The 14,996-nt window shown below is 41.3% G+C and overlaps 1 protein-coding gene across 1 annotated transcript; it reads right to left on the bottom strand.

The window, feature by feature from the left end:
* Positions 1-5,366: 5,366 nt before the first annotated feature.
* On the bottom strand, positions 5,367-14,737 carry TNFRSF17 (TNF receptor superfamily member 17). The gene is made up of 4 exons (XM_033963884.1): positions 14,716-14,737; positions 12,131-12,265; positions 9,089-9,247; positions 5,367-6,219 (listed from the first exon to the last, which is right to left on the bottom strand). The coding sequence occupies exons 1-4, from the start codon at positions 14,735-14,737 to the stop codon at positions 5,897-5,899; spliced, it is 639 nt and encodes a 212-aa protein (XP_033819775.1). The 3' UTR covers positions 5,367-5,896.
* Between the last annotated feature and the right edge of the window lie 259 nt (positions 14,738-14,996).

Here is a 14,996-nt window from a genome sequence, read left to right as displayed (position 1 = left end):
TGACGCTGGCGCAACAGCAGCTTGGAGGTTGCTGCTCGCACCAGGAACATTAAAGAGGTAAGGGCGAAGGAAAATGGCGTGTACATGCGACAGTGAGGGAGCGGGGGAAGAAAGAAGGATGGGTGCCCCCCCCCTTGTTACGCCACTGCCTGGGGGTTATGGGTAAGTAACTTGCTCAGAGTTACAAGGAACTGCAGTGGGAATCAAACTAGAGAATGACACGGTGACAAAATTCATCACTGTTCCCGTCCCCGCGGATAACCGCGGGAAATAATCCCATGTCATTTTCTAGTGTCTGTTTCAATTTCAATCCTTCTACACCAGCATTCTTCAAAGCAAAGCTTGTGGGTCAGTGGTTTTGGCCATTCATACTCTGATTCTTCCCTCTCTCTTTAAAGAATGACATGAAGATGATTTCCTGCAGTTATCCACAGGGACGGGAACAGTGATGAATTTTGTCACCGTGTCATTCTCTAAATCAAACCCTGTTCTCCATGTTCTTAACCCACAGTAACATTTAGGCTACTCTTTGTGTTCTCTCTCTGGGCTTCTTGGCCCGAACTTTGGTTTGTTAGGCCATGGTGGTGACATCAAGATTCCTTGCTAATGCACACCTACCTCGGGAGGAGGGGAGTGGGGGACAGGGTGAAAAATTACAAAATTGTTCTTTTATGCTTCGCAAATTTTTGTGTTTAGTACTTGTTTGGTTTGCTTGTTCACCAGTTTATGTTGTTCATCATATCGAGCAATAAAGATAATTGATTTAAAAAAACCCAACCAACTAGGCTACTCTTCTATCCACCATAAGTTACTCTTCAGTCTCTCCACTTTAAGCCTCATATAATGGTTCCTTTTTCAAATACTAAACGTTTCTCTAGCACTACTAGACATACATAGTGCTATACAAATTACATGCAGTTACTTTCTCTGTCGCTAGTGGGTTCACACTCTAGATCTCCTACGTGGGATAATGGAGGGTAAGGTGACTTGACCAGGGTCACAAGAGGCCTGTAGTGGGAATTGAACCCAGTTTGCCTGGATCACAGTCAACTGCACTAACCAGTAGGCTACTTCTAGAACAGTGGTTCCTAATGTTGCCTTCAGGGACCCCCAGTTGTGATTTCAGGATATCCATAATGAAAATGATTGAGATAAAGTTGCCTACAGTGTTGTAGGTAATACAAAGTCATCTGGCCAAATATTCAAAAAGACTTACACATTTAGCAGCAGTTGCAAAGAAGGTAATTCTGTTACTGTGTACCTATACATATATAGGCACTCAGAGGGTGCCTATGACACATATTCTATAAAGGAAAGCAAGAACCTACTTTTCTTTATAGAATACTAACTTAACAGTATATACAGTATCTCCTAGATTCCATATATGGGGCCCAAATTTCTGTGTACTACTGAAATGTGGATGCAAATTAATTTGCCAACGAGCTTTTAACCATCAATACTTGGATGCCAACAACCAATTAATGATATTAATTGACACTCATTAAAATGTGCATCTGCATCTGACTGTGTGCTATTCTATAAGGCAGGGTGCCTAACTCCCATAACACATATCTCAAAAGGAGGCATAGCCTGGGAGAGGCTTGGGTGTGTCAGGGGCATTCCAAAAAAATTACATGCATAGTTACAGAATACCAGTAACCAGATAAGCACACCTCACTTGGGCACCAACACTTATACCTGGTTTCAGCCAGCATAACTGTGACACCTTAAGTTAGTCACAGGAATCAACAGTAAGCACGATTCTATAATGAATGCATGCCCTTTAAAAATTGTGCTCAGCATAGATTTTTGCCAGCACTAAATTTTTGAGCACCATTTGTACAATTCCTTCCTGTGTGCACATGCATTTAGGCCTAAGCACTTAGGCCTGGCTATAGATCTAATATAAAAGCTCGCACCTAAGTTCCACCCAGATACTGCCTTTGTGTATACCCTCTTGCATTTACATACATAACTGGTGTATAAATGTTAGCACCTACTTTATAGAATTACACCCTAAGAAAGTCATTCTCTACTGGTCATTTAAAGTTAGACACTGGAATGATACGTACTAAGGACCAGATTCTATAAATGGCACCTAAGTGTGCCTACATTGTAGGTACCGCTCTGCACAGTTGTCAATCAACCACTATGCACCGCTTATAGAATTACATCTAATGGTCCCTAAGTGGACTTAGGCCTAAATGGACTTAAGCCTAAGTCAACCACACCTATTCTCCATTCCTAGCCATGCCTATTTTCAGGTGGGCATCAGAGGGCACCTTGATTTAGGCATCACTCTGAGTTCCATGTTGAACTCTTAATTGGGACAGGGACAGGGACAGTGACAAAACTCATGGGGACAGGACGGGGAAATTGAGTTCTTGCAGGGACGGAGAAAAATTTGTCTCCATGTCATTCTCTATTCTACACCACGCATCTTAAGGGAAAGCTCCTGATCTGTCCCTCCCATTATTACACCCCCCTTTGCAGAGCTGCACAGAAACACTTAGGTGCTATTTTATAAATTGACGCAATTTGAATGCTTTTCCATGTTGAAAACTTGGCAAGGAAGTAGCCCCTAACATTAGATGCTATATATAGAATCCAGGGGATAATGACTGAGTCTCAGTGGTATACAGTACAGCTACTAGCAATGAGCGCTGTCTATATCTATTCCGCACCACCACCTCTCTGTATACATCTCTGAATAAATGTATTTGAAATACTACTGCTGGCGTTTAAAATAAATGCTCACTACTGCTGCTGAATATTGACTTAATCCTTCTCCACCTTCCTCACACTAAGTTTGACTCCTGGATCTCCTTTCTTGAACCCTCATCCTCGGCAACTTCAACATCCATGCCAATGACCCTTCTGACTCCTATATATCCAGGTTTCTCACTCTAAAATCCTTGTATGACCTCCAGCTGTGTTCCACTGCTGCTACTCACCAGAAAGGCCACTGCCTTGACCTCATCCTCTCCTACAACTGCTCTATCACTGAATTCTGCACCTCAAATCTTACCAACTCCGACCATCAGCTGTTAACCTTCACAACTCATCACCCTCCTCCCCAACCTGACCGATCACTACCCGTACGTTTAGGAATCTTCATGCTATTGACCCTGACACGCTCTCTACCACAGTCTCACCTCTCCTTTCTACTACTATGTCAAAGAAGTCTACCGATGAAGCTGTCCTCTCCTATAACTCCATTCTCTTATCTTCTATCGATACCTTTGCCCCTCCTGTTTCCCGTCCTGTAAGACGTGCCAAACCCCAGCCCTAATTGACCCCCAAAATCTGTTACCTGCGCTCCTGCGCCCAAGCTGCTGAACATCTTTGGCTTAAATCCTGCTCGCTGACTTCATCCATTACAAATTCATGCTGATTTCCTTCCAATCTATCCTCTTGCTTGCCAAACAGGACTACTACAACAGTTTAACTAACTCTTTTAGTTCCAACTCTCAACATCTCTGCCACGCTCAACTCTACTCAAAGTGCCACTGCCTCCCATCCCTTCTTCGCTCTCCCCCCAGACGATGGCAGAGTTCTTCTGTGACAAGATTCATAAGATCCACCTTGAATTCACAACAATGTTACCTCCCCTACCACCCCTTCCGACTGTCCACTCTGTTGACCTCCCTTCGACAACCCTTACGACCCTTTCTTCTTTTTCTGAAGTTACGGAAGAGGAAATTGATCACCTCTCCTCCTCCAAACCCACCACCTGTTCCTCTGATCTGATTCCTACCTGCCTACTTGGATCCATTGCTCCCGCTGTGATCCCTCCCATCTGTCACATCCTCAACCTTTCGCTCTCCACTGCTACGGTTCCTGATGTCTTCAAACATGCTGTAGTTACGCCCCTCCTTAAAAAGCCCTCGCTAGACCCTACGTCCCCCTCCAACTACTGCCCTATCTCCCTCCTCCCCTTCCTATCCAACCCATTTGAACGTGCTGTTCAGCACCGTTGCCTGGATTTCCTTTCTTCTCATAATACTCAACCCGCTTCAATCGGGCTTTTGCCCTCTCCACTCTAACTGCCCTTGCTAAAGTCTCTAACGACCTGTTCCTGGCCAAATCCAATGGACTCTATCCTCATTCTTCTCAATCTGCTGCCTTCGACACTGTTGATCACTGTCTCCTCAACACGTTGTCCTCACTGGGATTATAGGGTTCTGCTCTCTCTTGGTTTTCTTCCTATCTCTCTCGTCGTATCTTCAGCGTATGTTATGGTGGATCCTCCTCCACCGCCATCCTGCTATCTATTGGCATACCCCAAGGCTCTATCCTGGGCCCTCTCCTCTTTTCCCTATATACCCGCTCTCTTGGTACGCTGATCTCCTCTCATGGTTTGCAATATCACTTCTATGCTGACGACTCCCATATCTACCTCTCCACGCCAGATATTTCTGCAGGAGATCAGGTCCAAATTTCAGCCTGCCTGTCCGACATTGGCACTTGGATGTCTTGCAGCCATCTTAAACTGAATATAGTTAAAACTGAACTCATCTTTCTACCTAAACCCGCCTCCCCCCTCTCGCTGTTCTCTATTTCTGTAGATAACTCTATCCTACCTGTCTAGTCAGCTTGAACCTTGGAATGATCTTTGACTCCTCTCTCACCTTCTCTGCTCAGATCCAACAAACCGCCAAATCCTGTCACTTCTTCCTCTATAATATTACCAAAATCCGTCCTCTGCTCTCTGAACACACTACCAAAACCCTTGTCACCTCATGCTTAGACTACTGCAACGTACTTCTCTCGGGCCTCCTATGCACCTGTCTCTCGCCTCTTCAATCTGTTCAAAATGCTGCTGCGCGACTCATATTCTATTCGAGACGCTATTCTCACATTACCCCTCTCCTCAAGTTGCTTCATTGGCTCCCCATCCATTTCCAAATACAGTTTAAATTCTTCTTGCTGACTTACAAGTGCATTCGCTCTGAAGCTCTCCGATATCTCTCCTCGCTTATCTCCCCCATGCTCCCCCCCCCCCATGATCTCTGCTCATCGGCAAGCCCTTCTTATCTGTACCCTTCTCTCCCACTGCCAATTCCAGACTCTGTCCCTTCTTTCTTGTGGCGCCGTATGCCTGGAACAGGCTTCCTGAATCAATACATTGTGCTCCGTCCCTGGCAGTGTTCAAATCCAAGGTAAAGGCCCACTTTTTTGAAACTGCTCTCAACTCTTAAATCCCACTCACTGCTGTCAGATCACTATACTCACTATAATCTCCCCAACCCTCCTGCTATCAGATAACTATACCCACTATAATCTCCCCAACCCTGAAATGTCCTGTCTAAATTAGATTGTAAGCTCTTCTGAGCAGGGACTGTATGTTAAAATGTACAGTGCTGTGTACGCCTTTCAGCTCTATAGAAATAATAGTAGTAGTAGTAGTAGTATATAATGAAAATCTAACTGACTGGGGATCCCCCAAGAAGATTTGGGAACCATCATTCTAGAACCTCCGTTCCATTGACACTAAAAGACTTGATCCTTGTGTATTGTCTTGGAGGTATTTAAATATTTATATCATGCATACATGTTTAAATCTTTATGTCATTCTATGCTGTGTTTTGCTGTAAAGTTGGGGTAATTTGTACATCATCTGGTGTAAAATATCAATGCAAAAACAAACAAACAGTGATGTAGTCACAAATGGTGACGTAGATAATTTCAGATGCTTTCTGGAATTCACAGAACTAGTCACAAATAAAAAACTACTTTGACTTTCTCTAATAATGAAAGAGTATCTGGAGGTGGTAAGTCCTAATAAAAGAAAATTAAAATAAAGGCTAATCACTTTATGAGCTGTCAGAATCTGTTCCTGATTCGAACTGTTAGTAAGGAGCTCCGTTCACTCATCTGTAACAGGTGGGCTGCTTTATGAAGTGCTGCAGAATGACTTCCATATCTCCACGAAAGTATCACCCAGGACACCTGGTCTGTGGTTGCAATAGTCAGATGTTTTTGTGGTCACCAGTACGGTTGCTCCTTCCTCTGTGGCTGGTAAAGGAAACTGAGTGTCAGGGCGGTGTTGGAGTTTCTGCAAGCTGCAGACTTCATGGCTGTTTTCTTCCATATCTGCTTCACATATCACTGCTGTTTTCCCTACAGGCTCTGTTGCTGGGAGCTCATGACCCTCCGTATCTTTATCCATGGTGTTTTTAGTATCGGCCTTACAAATGTCTGGATTCAGCCCAGTTTCTGCAAAACATGAAACTGATTTTTATTGCCTTATTTTTCTCCCTCTGCCTTTGACTCCCCAGCCCCATTCTACTCGATGGTTATGGTTTATTATTCTTAATATACCTCCTTTCACAAGCACTGGCAAGTGGTTTACAACAATCTAAAATAAGAAAATGAAAAAGGACATTTAAAAACTAGGAAGGCAGACAAAGACAGAAAAGAAAAGAAAAAAGTAAGGAAGTAAAGAAGCTGTAACTAGGTAGTAGATGGCTAATGTATCGTGTTAAAGGCAATTGAAAACAGGTGGGTCTTGAGGCCTAATTTGAATCTTGAAAATTACATTTCTATACATAATTGTTTAGGCAAAGAATTCCAAAGAGAGGTTGCTAAGTAGAAAAATGAATGGCCCTAAGGGAAAGGGAAGAGATTTGGGGTTTAACTTATCCTTTTTTTTTAAGGGGGGGGGGTTTCAGATGAAACTAAAAGTAAAAGGGATGGGACTTGATATACCACTTTTTCTGTGTGTGATTACAATCAAAGTGGTTTGCATATTTCAGTGATTCCCAACCCTGTCCTGGAGGAACACCAGGCCAATCGGGTTTTCAGGCTAGCCCTAATGAATATGCATGAGAGAGATTTGCATATGATGGAAGTGATAGGCATGCAAATTTGCTTCATGCATATTCATTAGGGCTAGCCTGAAAACCCAATTGGCCTGGTGTTCCTCCAGGACAGGGTTGGGAACCACTGGCATATTTTAGACAGGTACTTATTTTGTACCTGGGGTAATGAAGTGTTAAGTGACTTGCCCAGAGTCACAAGGATCTGTAGGGTTGCCAGATTTTCCAGTCAGAAAATTTGGACCCCTAGCCCATCCCCCCAGGCCCGCCCAGTTCCACCCATCCCTACCCTAATCCCGCCCCCCAGTCCCTCCCTAGTCCCTCCCCCCCCCCCGCTGCCTGCTCTTGTCCACCGCTCCCTGCTGCCCGCTCTTGTCCGCGCATTGCGTCGGTCAGGGAGGAAGTCCTATTGTCATGACTAGTCTGTTTCCAAATGATTGTGAATGTCTACTTGTAACTCATTCTGAGCTTCTGGGAGAACGGGATAGAAATCTAAATAAATAAATAAAGTGCTGGGTTTTGAAAAGCCATCCGGACCCCTGGACATGTCCTCAAAAGGAGGACATGTCCAGGAAAATCCAGACGTCTGGGTACCCTATGCATAGGGAATTGAGCTCACACCCTCAGGGCTGAGGCAGCTGCTCTAACCATTAGGCTAATCTTCCATTGTATATATTTATATCCCCAGAGGACTTACAACCTAAGGAGCCCTTTGCCAAAGCTTAGCTTAACTGTGTGTCCAAGATTGATTGGTCCCAATGTACAAAAGTTCCAAGGCCAGATTTTTGGAATATGGAGTATGCAAATATGTAAGAGAAACAAAAGACTCTGTGGAAGGTGATGTTCAAGATGAGGACTTTATTAAAAATCAACTTCGTAATCCACATAAAAGCAACAAGGACCCAGTCCTCTGAGAAATAAGGACCTAACATGGTCCATCTTTTGACAATACTGTCTTTCTCAGGGGTCCCAATGGGTTCTATTGAAAAACTCATGGATTATGAACAAGTCCAAAATGAATCTTAATACCGGAATCAAAGTGCGCCATGAGAAAATCTCAAAAGCCATCAAGCCCCTTCCCTTACCTTGTTTAAAAGCTGAAACCACAATAAGATAAGTGGCCTAGATACACTGAATATATTTAATAGAATATTTAAGAATGTTTAAGGATTGCTAATTTTTGCACACTAGAAGAGTTTAGGAAGAGGAGGAGGACCAATGATTAAAATATGGTTTTATTAAGTTCAACATCTGTTTCAACGGACTTGTATGCAGTAAAAAAAAACCTGTCCGATGTCCTTTCTCCTCGAATAGAAATGTGATTCAGTATTAAAATCATAAGGCAACTAATTGAGAAGAAATTGTCTTCCTTTAAGAAATGATTGTATATTTCTATTTTTGTATTCCACTTTGGGCGTAACACTAAGAATATCAAACCACACTCTCAATATTATTGTTTTTCTCAAATAGGTTTGTGTTAGTTGGGCTAGTCGTAACACTAAGAAGCCAGCCATTGCATGTAGTCCAACACTACCTAATCATTGCAAAATTCAGTGCATATCCCCATACCTGATACATTCCAATCACTAAAGTACTCAAAATTAAATGTGTTTTTCTACCTTTGTTGTCTGGACAATTTTTTTCTAGTTAAGTTGGTCCTAATGTCTCTCTTTCACTTTCCTCTTATTGATCTTCTAAGTCCTTATCTATAGTCTCTTTCTCAAATGCCTCCATTAAGCAAAAATAATAACAAATTTTAAGAAAAGCAGAGCTTTATGTAATCTGTGGCTTTGAGAGACCCCAGAATGGGCTTTAAAAATTTTTTTAAAATAATTATTTTCTGATTAAGCACAATCAAATTCATGGGGGAAACTTCCATTCACAGATTTTCCAATTTTAGGTTTTCCTGGACAACTCTAGCCCTGCGTGGATAGGAAAATACCTGCTGTACCTGAATGTATGTAACTTGCCTTGAGTTGCAAATGTTAAAAAAAAAAAAAATATGAACAAAATTCAAAATTTTTCCCTTCATTTTCCCTTTAAAAATGCAAATATTTAAGGAAAATACCTTCAACTGGAAGCCGTAATGCTCAAACTGATGTTACAAGTAAAAAAAAATAAGAAGTTCCTTCTGTCAGTTATGAGGAACATTTTTTTATTTAAGGCATGAATAATGCAATGCCTTAGAGATAAGGTACAGACTAGAGACGATGGGCCCGATAACAGTTCATGCCAAATGTTAGACAAGATGCCAATTTCCACTTTACCTGTTTGCCAGAACTCATCCTTTGACATCATTGGATGTAGCTTTTTCAGTAAAACTGTTAGTATGAAGACTGTCACTGTTAAAAATAATACCGTGCCCAGGCAGATCCACAGAACCCCATCTGTATCCTTTGCTGTGACCTTCTCTGGATTCACGACATCTTTTGAAATAAAATTAAGACATAGAACTTAATTTGAATTTGTATTGTATTAGGTTCTTTAAATCTTATTTTTTCACCAAAAAAGAACTTACAAATCAAGTGCTTCAAAGCATTTAGGCCCATATTCTCAAAACAGTGTTGTAAATTAGGCGGCGGTAGGTGCCTTACTGCTGTCTAAATTGCTGTAATTGGTTTAATCAGCGCAGTGTTAGCTGCGCTGTTTAAAAACCATTTAAATTCTCATTTTAAAAAAGTAGGCACCAGAATCACATTTAGAGGTGCGCATCTAGCCATGCCTAATGTCAACGTAGGCGTGTTATGGCCAGAGTTGACGTTGGACACTGCTAGGCGCGATCCTCCGTCAAAGGTACGCACCAGAAATGTAGGCCCTTAAAACCTTCGCCTACATTTACGATACCTACCTTTGACGGAACAATAAAACAGTCCAAAAGGAAACTCCTCCCCCCCCCCCCCACACACACACACACATACACACACAAACAGACAAGGCAAACCAAAGAAGGAGTGGGAAAGGGACTGAACACATCAATCCAAGGAATAAATAAAAAGTCCATTAAATCCACAAGACTTAGACTTTTTGTAAGGCTTGGTTTTACATATATGATTTGATTTGATGTTTATTTTTGTTTATAAAATTGTATTTGTTCCTTGGGTTAATGTGTTCAGTCCCTTTCCCACTCCTTCTTTGGTTTACCTTTGACGGAAGTCATGTTTCTGCAGACGACACCATAAGATGAATGACATGCGAGCAGCACCGTTTTTTTTTTTAAGGCACCAGCCATTTATGGTGTCATTATCGGAATCTAGTCCTTAATGCTTTTGATAAACCCATTAATTGTTTAAACATATTGTTTTCTCATACATTGTATAATGTGAATATATGATGGCAGATATAGGGCCCCTTTTACCATGCCACGCTAGTGATGCTGCCACGGTAAATGCACCGAAGCCCATAGAAACGGAATGGACTTCAGTGCATTTACGGCAGCAGCATTGCAACCACAGCTTTGTAAAAGGGTCCCATAATGTCACAGAATGGAAGCTTTCTCGTAGTTAGTTAAAACCATTCATAATCTGCTATCATTCACTTTAAGATATGAGCAGTAATTGTTTTTGTGGTAAGCTTGGTTTGATGGTTTTGAGTTTTCTCAGGCAATTTGGAAAGCATTTTCTCATCTGGGTTCCTGAGGCAGCTATTGCGAAATACATCTTGTGTTGAAGCCGGGATTAAGATCTGCACTGCCACGAGATAAGTGTCTGGAATATCCAGTTTTCATAATTTATGAGTAAAAACAATGAGAAAATGTGCATGAAAATTTATGTGCTGTGATTGGAACTCACAACCATACTATTGGTATAATTTTTGTGTACCTAATGGTTTGCCCCATGAACAACTGTTTAATGAGCTCTTAAGAAGATTTAAAACCATTACTTTAATCTTGGCTATAAGGCATTGGTTTTTTTGCATGTTTAGTATAGGGGGGGAGGTATTGTAATAAGGTCACTTCTTTTATTTCCTCAATTAGTTATTTTTCATAATATACCCCCTTTTTGATTTTGTATCATATATTCTACGCAGAGTACAAGAAACTCTTGATATAACATACAAATACATTAAAAATTAGCATCAAGAGAATCAAACTTTGAAAATTTGTTTAACGTATGTACATATTTAGCAATTCCTCTTTACAACTACATGATATTACTTTTAGTCCAAAAAACAATATCGCCCGTAGATTTTTTTTAAGTTCAATTATTTTTATTTATTTAATGTTATAAAGAAACCCATACAATCCATAGAGGTTTGATGCATTTTATTTCTTTGTATCTCATAAGAACAGAAGAATAGCCTTACTGGGTCAGACCAATGATCCATCTAGCCCAATATCCCATCTTCACGGAGGCCAATCCAAATCACAAGTACCTGGCAAAAACCCAAATAGTAGCAACATTCCAGAGCATAGATTGTGATATCATAAAGCCTCATTCCACCAATCCCTAAGAGGCAACCTTATCAGTGATGTCACAATGGCTTGATTGTCCTATACTTGGCTCACATAAGAATAGCCCTACTGGGTCAGACCAATGATCCATCTAGGCCCAGTATCCCGTCTTCATGGAGGCCAATCCAAGTCACATATACCTGGCAAAATCCCAAATGGTATTAGCAGCAGTCCATGCTACCAATAGAGGGCAAGCCCTTAAAACCCTCATCTACATGAACACAGCAAAACCACTGCTTTATTTACGCTATTGCTTCCACTGACAGTAACATGAGATCTAGCATTTTAGAATTCTATCTTGGACTGCTATTTTCTTAACAGCTTTGAGTCTGAATTTGCATGACATCAAGATGGTAAATGGATACCAGTTCTATAAAGAAAGTATTACATTTTACATCTCATAAGATAATAATTTAAAAAGTACAGTTTATTAGATAAACTATAAGTACTGAAAAAAATCTAAGATCTGGCTCTACTGAAAAATTGTTATACAAATAAAGAACATATATTTAGATATATTAGTTTACTTATGTTAGAATGATCAAATCAACGAAGTAGCATGATGGGAAAGTATGGGGGTGAAATAGAATAAATATTATTTTTTAAATAATTTTCCTATTTTCTATACTCGGTGTGTTATATGATCAAATTAATCAGTTGGTTGTATGTATAGCACGCCATGCTTGATCTAATTATAGCTTATTAAATTACTTTTATTAATTATGGTCTGGTGGAATACAAATATTGTCTTCTATGGAAGGTTTTATTTTTTGATACTTAATATAAAAAAGTAAAGTAAAAACCTACATGTCATTAAAAAAAAAAAAAAAAAGCGATAAGAAAGGAGAGCTGTACTTACTATTATTGCAGTAGTTGTGACATTGACGAGGTGGGGACCTGAGACACCTCACATGACAAGGCTGACAAATTTGTAATAACATGTCAAAATACTCATTTTCAGAGCACTGCCCAGACATTTTTAATAATACTCGGTCTGTGTGGAGAAAATGAGGAGTCTGTCTTTGCAAGTTCTGTATGAAGAATGTTCCCCTGAACACTTAGCCTGTTAACAGTGGCAGAAATCATAAGCTGAACCACCTCCGATGTAATGCTTGGGTAGGACAGCCCAATAGGTTAACTGGGATTTCCCCTCATTCCGCCAGTCCCAGCCCCCCCAGGTCCCAAAGGGCTTTATTTGAATAAAAACTGCTGATTCAATTTTCTGCAGGCACTGTTCAGACACGAGTCATTTCTTGAAAATTACTATTTCAGTAGGTTCTCTCTTATGCAGATGGTAGCTCACTGCATATTTTGTAGATTAAATCTGATACAATGTAATGTTGAGATACGTGGAGGAGTAACCTTGTGGTTATAGCACCAACCAGACAACAAGGGAAGCCCAGTCCTGTTGCTGCTCCTTGTGATCTCGGGGAAGTCTCTTAACCCTCCACTGCCTCAGGTACAACCTTAGGGGATCATTTAATAAAGTGAACTTAAATCTGGGCTTAACATGTTCTAATGCAGGATTTTTTATTTTATTTTTTTTAGAGTATTTCCCCCCAAATATGTTTTATTGCTCTTGATAAGAAATACAAACTCAGAGAAATGCAAATGGTGTACAACAATGTATAATGCATACCAAGTTCCATCCCCACTTCACCATATACCAGTTCTGTCCCCCTTCCCCCCCTCCCCAACCCCTAACCCCAAACCCCAAGTCCTACTACAGCAGAACACAAAATCCTATCCAGTGCAGTCCCATCTGATTAACTCAAATATTCAGTAAGTGGCTACGTGCTCTAGGCATTAAAGTGTCCAGAAAGGGTGACCAGCAATGACAAAATGATCGTCCCTGAGCAGTGTCCAAGGAAGGGAAACAGAGCCTCTCCATTGAAGATTGGTGAATCATGAGCGTACGCCAATGAGAGAGTGTCGGAGAGTCTGTAATGATCCAGCAGAGCAAAATCGCCTTCTTCCCCAGGAGCACCGCTCTCGACAGGAAGCTACGAAATCCCTTCGGTGCCGACAGGGGAACACAGTCCAATGTAAATAGCATTATCGGTGCTAATGTAAATCCCATTTTTTAACTGCAGGTTACAGTGCACTGTACATGTAAAAAAAATTAACAGCCCTATTTAGGGGACGGTTAGTACTCCTGCATCAACTCTGCGTTAGGCAATTAGCATGTGTTAATGTGAATGCACTAGAGGGGAAATTCTATAAACAGCGCCCTACCGACGCCTAAGTTAACACGGAAACTCTGAAATTCCAATTGACTGTAAATTTGAAACGCCTACCGGTGCCTAAACAAAAGTCACCGGTTTTGCGCCTCTGGAAGTGCCTACCAGCACCTTACACTACTATGGGCATAGCTAACACCGGAAGCAGCATTAGGCGCCATAAAGCACCTACATAAGCACGATTCACTTCAAAGATAGGTACTGGAAATGTAGGCCTTGAAACCCTGGCCTACATTTAAGGCACCTATCTTTCCTGGAGGCGCAATTCTCTAAACCCATTTTAATCCTAGACCGCCCATCCAAACTCACACGCAGAACCCACCTGTTTAGCTACCCTACCCTAAAGACCTGCCGTTTCAAAAGATGAGGAGAGACTGGAAGCCCTGAATATGTATACCCTAGAGGAAAGGAGAGACAGGGGAGATATGATTCAGACGTTCAAATACTTAAAGGGTATTAACGTAGAACAAAATCTTTTCCAGAGAAAGGAAAATGGTAAAACCAGAGGACATAATTTGAGGTTGAGGGGTGGTAGATTCAGGGGCAATGTTAGGAAATTCTACTTTACGGAGAGGGTGGTGGATGCCTGGAATGCGCTCCCGAGAGAGGTGGTGGAGAGTAAAACTGTGACTGAGTTCAAAGAAGCGTGGGATGAACACAGAAGATTTAGAATCAGAAAATAATATTAAAGATTGAATTAGGCCAGTTACTGGGCAGACTTGTACGGTCTGTGTCTGTGCATGGCCGTTTGGAGGAGGATGGGCTGGGGAGGGCTTCAATGGCTGGGAGGGTGTAGATGGGCTGGAGTAAGTCTTAACAGAGATTTCGGCAGTTGGAACCCAAGCACAGTACCGGGTAAAGCTTTGGATTCTCGCCCAGAAATAGCTAAGAAGAAAAAAATAAAAAAAATTTAAATTGAATCAGGTTGGGCAGACTGGATGGACCATTCGGGTCTTTATCTGCCGTCATCTACTATGTTACTATGTTATATCTAAATAGAACTCTTGCCTTCCAAGCAGTTCAGCACAATAACTGGCTGGCCCACATCATCTCACGCACTTCATCCTACTTAAACTTCAGGAAACTACTAAAAACTAATCTTTTCACCCGATTCATACCTTAAAACCCCTATGCCCACCCTGGCCCCTTCTATCTCACCATGTCCTTTACGCAGATTGTCTTGACCTTCTTCCCTGTACCATACCCATCTTTGCTGACTGTACCATCCTTCGCCGATTGCACCACTGTTCGCTGATTGTTCCATTTTTTTCTCTCTGTTTGTACCATTTTTTTCTCTGCCACCTATTTTTCTCTGATTGTAACATTGTACCATTTTCGCTGATTGTCCAGCCCTTCTTCGTTGTAAACCGCCTCAAACTACTATGGCTTTGGCGGTATATAAGAAATAAAATTATTATTATTATTAAACAGCACCGTCGTGTGATTGACACGTGATCAACAGCTGCTTGTAAGGTAGCCACCGAC

The sequence above is a fragment of the Geotrypetes seraphini genome, chromosome 11 (assembly GCF_902459505.1).
Source record: "Geotrypetes seraphini chromosome 11, aGeoSer1.1, whole genome shotgun sequence".
Classification (NCBI taxonomy): Eukaryota; Metazoa; Chordata; class Amphibia; order Gymnophiona; family Dermophiidae; genus Geotrypetes; species Geotrypetes seraphini.
Note: the sequence above shows the minus strand (reverse complement) of the source record. Positions and strands in the feature narration are given on the sequence as shown.

Bases quoted from the DNA above. Each gene is read 5' to 3' on its own strand.
- TNFRSF17 (XM_033963884.1), bottom strand. From the start codon at position 14,737: ATGGTACAGTCAGCAAAGATGG. The intron at 12,266-14,715 runs GTATGGTACAGG...TTCTCCACACAG, and splicing joins GGTACAGTCAGCAAAGATGG to ACCGAGTATTATTAAAAATG. The intron at 9,248-12,130 runs GTAAGTACAGCT...TTATTTCAAAAG, and splicing joins TCACAACTACTGCAATAATA to ATGTCGTGAATCCAGAGAAG.